The 13,489-nt window shown below is 40.2% G+C and overlaps 1 protein-coding gene across 4 annotated transcripts in view; it reads left to right on the top strand.

Moving 5' to 3' along the window:
• The window catches only part of KCNT2 (potassium sodium-activated channel subfamily T member 2), a 341,069-nt gene that overhangs the window by 144,173 nt on the left and 183,407 nt on the right, over positions 1 to 13,489 (top strand). For all 4 annotated transcript variants that reach the window (XM_061633982.1, XM_061633985.1, XM_061633981.1 and 1 more), the window contains 4 exons: positions 3,566 to 3,625; positions 5,203 to 5,277; positions 5,963 to 6,046; positions 6,993 to 7,087. In XM_061633982.1, the coding sequence (XP_061489966.1) occupies positions 3,566 to 3,625; positions 5,203 to 5,277; positions 5,963 to 6,046; positions 6,993 to 7,087 (314 nt within the window). The remainder of the gene's footprint in view (positions 1 to 3,565; positions 3,626 to 5,202; positions 5,278 to 5,962; positions 6,047 to 6,992; positions 7,088 to 13,489) is intronic.

Raw genomic sequence — 13,489 nt, forward strand, 5'->3', positions numbered from 1 at the left:
CCCTCTTTCATGGAGTAGCTCTATGCACACACAGTCCTGGTGCAGGGGACATGGCTGCCTCAGTTGTCACAGTGGGAACAGGGTTATCCCACCTGACTCCACAACCCCTACATACGTTCTTTCAGAGGCTGGGTGTCATCTGACTCTACTCATTGAGATATATCAGAATTACTCTCAAACATTAACTTTTTTTAAAAAAGACTCAAGATGCCCCATTAGTTTATTTCATTCTATAGATGTCATTTTGCGTCATGGGGTGGCTCGCCTCCTCAATCTTATTTCTCCTTCTCTTGATGTGTAATCCCAGCTCATTCAGCAATAAGCTCTCTTAATGCTGCATAGGTCTCTTACTTCTTTATTCCTACGAAACACATGCTTAACTTCCAGTACCTGCTGTTTCTTAGATCTCTCGTATCCTCTTTTGTTTATATAGGTGTTATAAAATAGGATCTTGCTTTCAGACCATCCTCAAAGTTTTGCCTTCTCTCCTCTTTATTTATTTATTACATTTGTACCCCAGGTTTCTTCCAAGGAATGTAAGATGCCATACATAGTTCTCCCCCTCCTCATTTTATCCTCACAACAACCCTGTGACGTAGTTTAGACAGTGATTGGCCCAAGGTCATCCAGTGAGCTTTCATGGCCAAGTGGAGATTTGTACCCTGGTCTCCCAGGTCCCAGTCTGATGCTCTAATCTCTACACCGGGGCTTCTTGGGACATTTTTCCAAGCCTAGCGCTGTTCCTTTCCCCTCTTCTCATTGTTAGAAGCTGCCTGTGCCAGTTTCAAAGAGGAGCAAGAGTAGTCATGGAGAGGAGATGTGTGTTCCTTCTGGGCTGGGTAGAAATAGGAGTGCTGCTGTGAGCTCTGGTCACAGAAACCAGGGGTATTGGAGCCCACTTCCCACCTGTGAAATTTCATGGACCTGTAAGTAGTGCATAGTGAAAGTCAAGGAGATTCGAATTCTGTCATGAAATGAAACATTTATTTGTGCTGAGGGACTGGGTGTTGGCAGCATATGAGTCACTTCAACCAGAACCAATTGCTTATTTGGTGGCATTTTAACATTTTTTTCAGATGCTGTTGTTATTTTTATACACTTTCAATTCATAGTATCTGTGCTGAATCTTGATTGTGCAGTTGTTCAGGATGCTGAGTTTTCATTAGCAAGGGACATTTGCTTAAAATTAGAAATTCTCATGTTAATCTTATTCAGGATTCCAGACTTGATGATGATATGTTTCTGCAAATACTAGTTCACAGAGTATCATGTCGTTATTGAATGTACGCAGTTATCTTAAGCCATTTAGTTCTTTTTCTAGCAGTTTCAAAATTGGTTTGAGATGACTGAGGAAAATTAATCTGAGAAATTTTGTATGTTAAGGAGCTGAAAAGAGCCTAAATAAATCTGAGTATGAGCACTTAAACTGGCACACAGTCTAATTTGTTTCTGACACTTCTTAAGGTTTCCACTGGGTACAACTTTTTTTTAAAGTGCAGTTTAGATAGAATTGGCTTCACCTAGCAGATGCATGGTTGTAAAAGTCATTTAATCCAGTATGAAAAGCGAATATGTAAGCAATAGGTTCAGATATTTCCTGAAATGATTGATGTAAGCAATATATTGAACCTGATTAGTAATTTTTGGGGTTTTTTTTAATAGTGTAGGTAGCTATCAATATACATGAATAGTATAAATTGAAAATATTGTATGCCTGTCAATGCATGACCTCTTCAAAAAGACTGTCAATTGATTTATAGAAATGATTATAATCAATTGGTGGGAAATCTTCCTCCATTTCTATTGAAAATATAGTATCTGTATTAGCACTCCATGTTAAACCATAGTTAATGTTTGCTCTGCTTCTGTCTCCTCTGCCCTGAGCTGCCCTGGGAACAAGGGCCTCTTGTGTCATCTGAACCTAGACTTATGGTTTGTTTCCCCACAAGCAAATCACAAGCAGTTAGCCAAGAACAAACTTTAGGTACTGCTCATGTTTTGGAGAGAAAACAAACTATAAGCCTGAGTTTGGCAACATGACCAGCCAAAACTTGTGGTCTGTTGTTCCTGGTACATGGCAGGGAGGAATGAAGTGGGGACTTTTGGGCAGTGTGAGTGACCACACTGCTCGTTCACATTAAACATAGTTAAACATTAGCTGTGGTTTAATGTGATGTAGAAACCAGGCCAAAGTAAACATACTTAGTAGAAATTAAACTCACTTCTGACGAGCTCTGGGAGATGGCAAAATTATCCAGATTAAAAGGTCAGAATCTATCACTTTTAATGATGTGACCATGAGACCTTTGATGATTATGTAAGGGCAATAAACATAATCAACCAAGCACTGCTGTCATGCATTTCCCTTTAATTTTAATGTAACCTGCCTAAGAAACTTGCACAAATATTGTAGAAGTAAATGGATGCTGTGTAACACTAATGCCTGGTAAGAGTCTAGGTTATATATAAAACAGAATTTCAGTTGCTGTTCAAGGCAATAAATGCCACTGATTTACTGCCAGAATCAATTTGTGTGCTTAGGACTGCTTTCTATAGTACAGCCACCATCTGGAGGCCATTTCTTATTTAAAAACCTGCTGTGTAGCAGCTCAGTATATCCTTTATTACTATAGAGGATAAGTGGAGGCAGTATGCTTCCAAATACCAGTTGCTGGAAACTGCAGGAGGGGAGAGTGCATGCAGATTTCCCATGAGCAACTGGCTGGCCACTGTGAGAACAGGTTGCTAGACTAGATGAGCCATTGGCCTGATGCAGTAGACTTATTTGTATGCCAACTACACACACACACACACACACACACACACACACACACTCTCTCTCTCTACCCATAGGCAACCCCTGATGCATGCTCTCTCGCCACCACAGTCCCAATCTCAACCCACTTGCCTTGGTTGTTGGTCTGCCACCACCACCCCAGACTCACTGCACCCATTAAGCTATTTTTGTGTCTTGCCACCCAGCTGCCATGCCATGCCCCTGACGCCACACTGTGTGATGTCATGATGGCGTAACATCTTACTTTTTATTATATAGTAAGATAAGTCTATCACTGGCTTTTAGCTTCTGATTACCAGGGTTTGGGAACAAGCAGCAGAGACAAGGAAAAGTCATCACCCTCATCCTTTGTTTGTGAGAATCCAGAGGAATTTGGCTGCCCAAATTTGGGCTAAATCACTCTTGGTCTGATATAATACGACAGCTCATATGAACTGGCTTTATTGTATGGATTAGCTCTGGTGGCTATATGATTTCTGTCTCTGTAATGCTTGCAAACTTTTGTGTGTGTGTCCTGTCAACATGAGAACTGGAACATGTGAGATATGGCTGGAGTAGTCATGATGAAGAAGAAGTTTCACGTATATTCTAGTTGACAGCTGTATCAGGAGAAGTGGTTCCGATCAAGAGATTAAAGGTTCCAAAGGAAATTTGCAGGATAACTTCTTTACTCATAGGTCATAGGTTACCTTCACATTTTACATTTATTTCAGGTTTGCTTAGTCCTCCAATATTGAGCAAGACTTCACACATATTTCATTTCTTTAGGTGTCAGTGGCTTTGATAAGTCTGCTAGAAACTACACTCCTGAGCTATCTGAGCTATAAAGTAAGTAATTATGGCCACATTGTTCCAAATCTATAGTTTAGCCTTTCCCGGCCTGGTGTCCTCCAGATGGTGATGGACTCCAACTCTCATCAACCTCAGCCAACATGTCTGCTGGTCAGGGAAGATGAGAGTTGCATAGATAATTGGAGTTGTACAGGGCCGACCCTACCATTAAGCGGAGTAAGGCAGTTGCCTCTGGCAGCACATGCTGGGCAACAGAAGTGGCAGCCCCCCACCAAGCCATTCTTCCTGAGCCCCGCAACCATTGCCCTCTGTTGGAGAGTTATGTGTGCAACAGCCCTATAATATACCCTCCAAACTAGTCTGTTGCCCTCAGACGCCGTAAGACACTATCACATTGCCATTGTTGTACTAAGATTTTCCTGCCAATCATATTCTGTACATAGATTTTGGTGAGCAACATCTTGTTCTTTGCCTCAGGCAGCAAAGCATCTTAGGGTGGCCCTGATAGTTCATAGTAAGGCACTTTGCTATGGGAAAGTTCTGTTTCTCTCAATTTAACAAGTAAGATTGCAAACAGGCTTTATTAGCTGTATTTAGAAGTTGTTGCAAGCAGTGTTCTTCCAACTCCATGTGGATTTTAAAAACTGGAATGTTTAGAGAGAGAAAACAACAGCCCCGGTATGTTGTGGAATTTTGGATCATGTCCCCTGTGTTCTTGCTGAGCAAGTTCCTTTCCTAACTTACTAACTACCCATTCTTGATTAACCCACTGGTGCTTAAATTTGTGTGCTTAAATTAGTAGCATAAAAATAAAAGTAATAAAATGGGTGGAGCTTTTATGTTTTTCAAGTTCAGTATTTGCAAACATTTGTGAAGGAGCCAGACTGTCATTAGACACAATCTGTCTAGCAGTTGTTCCATTGTAATGAATGGAAGTTCTCTTGTGTAGCTCCCATTCATTTCAGTGGGGCTTGTGCAAAAGATCTTCCAGGTGATTAAGAGTACTGGCAATAATATTTCTGGATGAAATCTTGTCCTTCTAAAACTCACTTAGCGCAGAAGGCCTGAATCTATCTCTTTTAAATATATTATACAGATTAATAACTTTTACTTCATTGGTGATTCTTAGATCCCCCAATCCAAAATTCCATCTTTTTTGTGGAAACGTTTCTTTTTTTTAATCTGATTTTTTAAAAAAAAAATTAATTCACCCTCAGCTAACCTTTCAGGGCCCATGTGCCAGTTTTGAGTATTGCCAAAAGTGAGTGTGGTCACCCCACACTCTTGCATGCACACATACAGCCTCCCCCCTCTCTGGCAGCCAGTCCACACAGGTCAGCTGAGGAGGGGATTATTGCCCTCTCCCTGTTCATCAAATGATCAATCTGATGACAAGGGAGGTGATAATTTGTATAACATCAGGTTGCTGAGGTGGACAGAGATTTTAAACTATGCTTGGGAAGGGGGTTGATCCAGTTAGACACCTCAATTTAGAGTATATTAGCATAATTTTACAGTGTATCACTCACTATGTATCACACAGTGTTAGTGTGTAAAATATTAACTGTTGATTGTTAGTGTTATGCTTTTGTTTTTACCTTCATTTTTAAAAGGGAAACATATGGGAACAAGTTGTGAGAATTCCTTTCCTGTTGGAAATTATTAATGCTATTCCTTTCATCATTACAGTAAGTCCTGTCTATCTGTGTTGGGTGATACAATATTTTAGTGGGCTAAGAATTTATTTTACAACTGATATGTTTTTCTTTATATTTTTCATTTCTTATTCAAAGTCACCCACCCAACGAGTTGTAACTTTTGTTTACTACATTTATTTTTAGTTTGCAAGCTTGTAGTCTAAGTTTGCTCTTTTAAACTTAATTATTATTCAGCACCTAGAGTCAAAGGTGGATTATAAAAAATGTCTCTCACTTCGTTCATTATCTCAAAAAAGAATTTATATTGAGGTTTTGTTAATATGCCCTTTTCAATCAATGTAATTGATTGATTGCTTAAAAGGAAGTTGTTTAATTAAATATAAATTATTTAAATCATAGGCAATCTTAGTTTCCTTGAGTTTCAGTTCACAAACAGTTAATGTTTTTATGCATGTATCTAGTCTGGTCCTTATTTTGTGTTTAGGATTCCATCCTTTATCAGGAGTGAGGATTAGGATGAAAAAAGAATAGTTCAAATATCACAAAGTTCTCTCTGCCTAAGCAAATTCTTCATACTGGTAGTGTTGCTTGGCAGAGCAGCAATGAGGCTTGAAATTTGGTTTTTTAAACTGAAACGATATTTTCTGCACATTAAGTGCAGTTCTATTGATAAGTTTGCTGAATGCATTTAATGTGTTTCTCTATTTTTCTTCAGATTTTCTGGCCTGCATTAAGAAACTTATTTATCCCAGTATTTTTAAATTGTTGGCTTGCCAAACATGCTTTGGAGAATATGATTGTAAGTATAACAAAGGGCTTAGATGTGAATTGATTTAAGAAAAACAAACCTCTGTACTTTTATTTGTGCAAAGCACAGTGCTTGATCCACAGTCTACTTAAACCATCGTATTTTAATTCAAGCCTGTGTAGTACCATTGAAAATCCATGGGGGTAAATTGGATTAAATCCACATATATCAGGTTAATTTGTGTTTGAACTGCTATTCAGATGTTGAAGTTGTTTTATTGTTGGCATTTGTAACCTTTTGTTTTACCACCCTGTGGTATAGTGAGATTCACTTCTTAGAAATCCAAGTGCATTGTCTATGTTTATAATAAAACTACTGGTCCAGCATTAATTTTTTAGCCTCATTTATTTATTTATTTATTTGTATCCCACCCTTCCTACCAGCATGAGTTCTTCCCCTCCCCCCCGGCTCCAAACATCTAGAGTTTGTGATTTTTTGAGGTCTTAGTTTAACAAATAGCAATTACACTTGGCTCCTAATCCATGCTGGTATGTAAATCATGAAAATAACTGAATACAGGGACATGCACAAAGAACAGGTACACTTCACTTATTTCCACCTAGGTTACTTTACACTGGGGACTGCAGCCAACTGGCAGATTTAAGACTGAGCTTAAAACATGCAACTAGAAGGACCAGCCTTGGAAATAATTGGGCTGTGAACCGAATTCCTTGGACTGTTCCTCAAATATTCTCCAAATTTCAGGTATTCTGTTAGGAGCCAGAACCATTGTGAAGCTAGCCAACTGAAGTCCAGTACAGGCTGTAGAATCATTGCAATCTCATAATGCAAAATAGTAGCCTGGGTTCAACCTTTTGCAAATATATAATGCAGAATGCATATTTCCATGTTAAATGCTGAAAAAATCAATTAGTTGAATCATACGTAGTATAAAAAGCATGTCTGAATATTATACATTGCTTTTCTTTTAATCTAGAATGATCTTCATAGAGCCATCCAGCGCACACAGTCTGCAATGTTTAACCAAGTTCTGATTTTAATATCTACGTTGCTGTGTCTTATCTTTACTTGGTAAGTAGTATGTGGTGATGTTATTACTACTATTGTAATTCCTTACTTATACTGTTTCAAGCAAAAGTTTTAATTACATTTTTTGTAAAAACATATTTGATCGTGGAGCAAGTTTAGGGTAAGATGCCTTTTGAATGTTTGTTTGTGATAGGAAACAAAATACTAATCCTTAGCACTTTATGAAAATACAGCTTAGGTAAGGAGACTTCTCTAATCACAGAGTAGCAGAACTCGCTGTTTTGCAAAGGATGTTTGTAGAGAGAGCCAGTTCAAGACTGGGTCCCATGCCATCCAAGGGGGTAGGGGTTCACACCTAAAAGAAAAATGCACCCCTCTGTTCATTCACTCTGTCCTTCTAGGTCCTTACGGCTGCCACCAGGTGGCTGCTTTTCACCAAACAGTCCTCAAATCTGCCTTCCTTATGTCTCCTCAAGATCAGTTCAAGTAGCATGGACCTGGCTATAAGTGTGGGTAGTGAATAATTGGAGATCACAAGATTATTCATGAAACAGGGATAGAAGCTTACTTAAGATGGGTGGTTGTTAGAAAAATAGTATTGTGTAGGAATATTTACAGAAATCAAGCATATCCCACCATCATGCAAAGGAACAAACAAAGCAAGAGATAATTGTGACCCTCTTCCCTTATCAATACACAGCCCCTAAAGATGTAAACTTACATCAGGCTTCACCCAATTGTAAGGTCTCTAGCTAGGCTGTGTGTGTCTGCCTTTTTGAGATTCTGCCTTAAATCTGTCTTGAAAACAAAAACGGACTAGATCTAACTTCTGCCTAGGTGCCCTGCAAATCGCAGGCTCCAAGAAGTTTGGGGGCGTTTAATTCCCAGCTTTAGATAGGCTACTGCTAGCCTTCACATCCTCAATGAATTTTCCCTTTCCCATTTCAGCCCCAAGGCAGGTCAGATACAGCAAATTAATCCCTATGATTCCCAAACTAACAGAGCAGCAAGAGTTTACATGTTCATATAAAACAGTCCAACTATATTTCCAAAAGTTCAAATCCTTCACAAAGGCCGTTGGAAAATGGGAAACTATTCTTCATAAATCACTAACATGGGAATGGAGGTAAATGTGACAAACATGATTGGCTGGAGCAGGGTGGGAAATGTTATGGAGGGCTATAATATATTTTTAATATATTTTTAAAGTTTGAAACCTGATTCTTCCAAACATTCAGAAGCCAAAATGTGATATGTGAAAAGCTAAATCTGAAACTCAGTTGTAAATACTTTTATAAAACTTTGCAGCACACAGTTCTGCATTTCTGTGTTTCAAGTTTAGATTTTTTTGAAAATATATGTTTCACTTCTAATGCAAACTCTTGAACACTAGCAGCCTTAACTGGTGTGTGAAACATGACATTCTTGGATGAGCTTGTGCTTTTGTATTTGTTAGAGTCTGATTCTCTTGTGGCTTCACAATGTAGCTTCAGAAAAAGCTTAGAGATGACCTAAAAACAAGAAAGGACACATATAGGAAGTGGAAGAAAGGCCAGGCCACAAAGGAAGAGCACGGAATTGCAGGGATGGCATCAGGAAGGCTGAAGCTGAGAATCAGCTGAAGTTAATGAGAGATGACAAAAGCAACAAAAAAGCTTTCTTCAGGTGCATCAATAGTAAAGGACAGAAAATAGAAATGGTGGTACAGCTACTCAATGAGGAAGGCACAATGATAACAGATGACAAAGAAAAGGCAGAAGTACTCAATTCTTGCTTTGGCTCAGTGTTCCCCAAAAGAGGATCTATGACCCTCCTGGCAAACATGAAGTTGAAGAGGCAGGATTGCAGCTTGAAATTGATAGGCAAATGGTTAAGGAATACCCAATCACTTTGAATGAGTTCAAATCTGCAGGACCCGCTGGGTTGCATCCTAGAGTATTGAAGAAACTGGCTGAAGAACTCTTGTCTTTTGTGAAATTGTGGAGAATGGGTGAAGAGTCAGATGACTGGAGGGCTAATGTTGTCCCTATCCTCAAAAAGGAGGAACCTGGGAACTACCAACCAGTCAGCCTGACATCTATCTCTGGGGAAATTCTGGAGCTAATACCTTGGAAAACAGAAACAAAATTTAAAGGGATCTTGATAGGCTGGAGCATTGGGCTGAAAACAACAGAATGGAATTTAACAGGGATAAGTGCAAAGTTCTACACCTAGGAAAAAGAAAGCAAATGCACAGTTATAAAATGAGAGATACTTGGTTCAGCAATACTACATGCGAGAAGTATCTTGAGATTGTTGTTGATCAGAAGCTGAATATGAGCCAACAGCGTGATGCGACTGCAAAAAAAGGCAAATGCTATTTTAGGCTGCATTACCAGAAGTATAGTTTCCAAATCATGTGAAATATTAGTTCTCCTCTATTCGGCACTTGTTAGGCTCATCTTGAGTACATTGTCCAGTTCTGGATATCGCACTTTAAGAAGGACACAGACAAACTGGAACAGGTTCAGAGGAGGGCAACAAGGATGATCAGGGGACTGGAAACAAAGCCCTATGAGGAAAGACTGAAAGAACTGGGCATGTTTAGCCTGGAGAAGACTGAGGGGAGATATGATAGCACTCTTCAAGTACATGAAAGGTTGTCACACAGAGGGCAGCCAGAATCTGTTTTTGATCAACCCAGAGTTCAGGACACAGAATAACGGGCTCAAGTTGCAGGAAGCCAGACTTCAACTGAACATCAGGAAAAACATCCTAACTGTTAGAGCAGTATGACGATTGAACCAATGATCTAGGGAGGCAGTGGGCTATCCAACACTGGAGGCATTCAAAAGGCAGCTGGACAGGTTCCTGTCAGATATGCTTTAATTTGGATTCCTGCATTGAGCAGCTGTTTGGACTCAGTGCCCTTATAGGCCCCTTCCAACTCTTTCTCATAACATCACACTGAAGTAGTTGATATAATGTAAAGTATGTCTCCTCACTAATGCCTGGTTGGTTGTGGGAAACAAAAGTGTTTGAGAGCAAGCCAGAGTCTGTGACTGACAAGGAGGAAAGGGCTGTTCGGAAGGGAACATTATGTTCAGGTGCAGCCTGTGTTTTTGTAACTGACAGAAAAAGATGAAGAAAATGGCAAGTTGACCTACAGCAATTACTGCTGCCTTCAGCATCTGCACATAGCAGCTTATTATGCACCATTTCATTCTGCCCTTGTTCTAACCCTTCTAGACCAGGGAAAAAATAGACTAAATAGCAACAAAAAAAGCCCTATAACACAATTGTTAGCTAAGGAAATTAACAGTTTGTAACAGTAATATTAATTGGAATTATGTTCAGTTTGCCTTAAAAACAGTCCTCAGCTGATCTGTCATTTGTTTATGTTGCCGTTTCCTTGGACTTTCCAAAAGTTATGATTATATTTTTACATAATTATCAGCAAATATTGATATTTTAGACAATTTCTCACACACATACAGATACTTACTTGTACTCCTCAAAGCAATTGCAGTTATTATGAAAAATTGTACTTCCTTTATCACATCAACCTGTAAACCATGGATAGTTAGCCCTACTTTACTGTGTGTGTGTGTGTGTGTGTATGTGTGTCTATGTTGTGCTGTAGCTAGAGAGCTTGGAGGACATTGTTGGTGCAACTGGACAACTTAGTCACACTGTGTTTCAAGGTCTGCCCAGAGACCAATCAGCTGTAACAACTGATCTCTCGGGGCAGGACTTGGATGAAGACCAGATGGTGAACTTCTTTCTGGTCCAGGCTGGTCCATAAATTAAGATGCTGTTTCAGACTCCAACTACTTGCCTCATACATCAACCACCCACCTTCATCTGGCAGTGCTCATCTGTTACCTTGCTATGAGCGCACGGTAGCAATCTGTTCTTAGGGATGGGAAGGAGTTTTACCTGCACTTGAGATAGGAGCAGGTATTGTGCCTTCCCCATATCAATGTCTTAGTTCTTTGTTCTCTTTTAAATGCTCTGTTTTTGTCACAAATCATTCTGTCTGGCATTGGGCAGGATCTTCAGCAGAAGGTAAGCAGAGTTGAGCTCACTGGGGGACCCACTTAAGGGGAATTTGGGGCTTTCCATCCCTTAATGTTTTCCCCAGCACCAGCTAGCCTGTTAGAAAGTCAGGTGCTTGTCCTATGCTGTGCCAAATTCTGTGTAAAATGTAGCAGCCAGTGTATTTTTGGAGAGTTTCAGTGTTGTTCCCATCTCCGTGGAGCAGATAAAACTAAAACACTGTATGAAATGAGGGAGACTGGGAACTGGCAAGATGTTTTTCGGCAATAATAAATATGTAGCAGTTATGTAGCACTCCAGTTTTCAAAGCACATTACCTCAATCATTTTGTAAATAGACTGGGATTATTGTCACCATATTGCAACTAGCAATATGGTGACAATAATTTAGGCTTGAGTGGCTTGCCTGCCATGCAGTGAGTCTATAGATTACTTCTAGGATTGGAGCTCAGTCCTTTAGCCATTAGGCTAGCTTTTTGTTTTGAGACTACGCACTCTGAAACATGTATGTCTTTAAAAAATTTGAATTAATCCCCATTATATTTTTAAGATAAAGTTAATATAAGGCTAAGGATTGGGATTTTTTTAAATCCTTCTCAGCATCAGATATATTTGTTATCTGTTTTACTGGTGATCATGATACCCTGGTCTTCATGCTATCACTTTCTCTGGTTAGGTAAAGCTTTTGTAAACTATGTGAACAGTTTCTGCTAATGGGGCTTTTTTTATGCCCAATGGATTCATTTGTTATGGGTTCTGACTCAGTACAGCAGTCTTTGAATGTCATTAAATGTATGCAGGATGTTGATCCCTATTTGAACTCTCTTCCATCCAGTCTTTCAATTCTCAAAGAAATATATTCAATAGTTGTTTGTCTTAGGCTGCACTCCTAACCCCACTTCAATTCAATTCTATAGGACTGACTTCAGAGTTGACACAGTTAATTATGCTGTTATTCACCAGAATTTATCAGAGGAACTGTGATGTTCTTACTGTACATAATACTGTGGGGAATGTGCTGGCAAAGCAGATCCCTGCAGCCAGCAGAAATGAGCCCTCGATGCATCAGCTGGTGAGCAAAGTGTTCAGTCCTTCTGGGTGCTGCTTTGCTAGTATGTTCCCTGCAGGGAACCTGCAAGTGAAGCAGACCTCTCCCCCCACCCCTGGGAGTCAACTTTAACAGTTGAGCAAGACTAGGCAGTTATCAGTCATCATGTCATCAGATGATTGACAGGTGAGTGGTCCTACCCACGTGTCAAAAGCTGACCCACAGGGTGGGTGGAGTTAAGACCTGGCCCACAGGGCCAAAAAAGGTTGCCTACCCCTGTGCTATAGCATCATATGGAGGTACTGTTAAGGATCTTAGGAACCAGCATCTCCACACAGAGGCCACCTAAAAGATCTCCATCACTTGTGCTGCAGGTGTTACAGGTTTTACACAAATATATTGATCCATAAAATGGTGCCCCTACATAAGGGTTGGGGAGAAATTTGAAATAGCTCACATTTAAAAGTGAACTTACCTAATGTGCACTTTCCAAAACAATATGGAAAAATAAAGACAACCATCTTTTGAAATTCACACTTCTCCAAGTTTTGCAAAATAGTTCTCTAGCCAAGTAATGTTCAAAAATCCTAACTTCCTGTCTGTGAACAAAATAAAGCTCACATTCACAGGATGTGTCATGTTCTCTGGTCTCAGTCCCCCCTCTGACTTAGAGAAAGACTCATAAGAGGAGGAGGCAGTGATTGGAGAAGTGTCCAGGCCAGAGGACATGGCTGTATCTGACTTGGAGGGCACCTCGATGGAGTATTCACCACTTCCCCAGTGAAGAACTGTGCATTAAAGGGCAATGGTCCTTTAAGCTTCTTAAAGGAGGTGGGATTAACAGCAGATCCAGACTAGTTTCAGAAGGCCTCAGCATGCCACTCTATCAGCAGATCTCCTTGGATGGGTTCCAGCCAGCACCCCCCATAGTAACATATTCAGGGTCTTGGCAGAATGTGATTTGCTTGCTGGTTGTGATCCAATGTAGCCCACCTTGCCTTAACTGTTGGACTTCCAGTAAGTGCAACTGCTTCAATCCGGCCCTCGCTGGGAGCCCCGCTAAGACAATCCCCCTTGCAAGCACACTGATCATATCTGCTCCTGGGATTGGGGTTCCCTTGGAGGGACCCCTTGGGAATGGTATGGGAGATGATGTGGTATGGGAGATGATGTAGGGGACTGCAGATGGAGGAGGGGATCTATGGAAATCCCCCCCCCAAAAAAGATGTGTGAGTGTCTCATTTAATTTCATTGGGACATGAAATCTGCCTCACAGTGGTAGCCAGAATGCTAGAGCAGAACAAGCCAAAAAACTGATAGGATGCGATATTGGACTGAGTTCCAAACTAGCCTCAGATT

Source organism: Rhineura floridana, chromosome 6, assembly GCF_030035675.1.
Source record: "Rhineura floridana isolate rRhiFlo1 chromosome 6, rRhiFlo1.hap2, whole genome shotgun sequence".
NCBI lineage: Eukaryota > Metazoa > Chordata > Lepidosauria > Squamata > Rhineuridae > Rhineura > Rhineura floridana.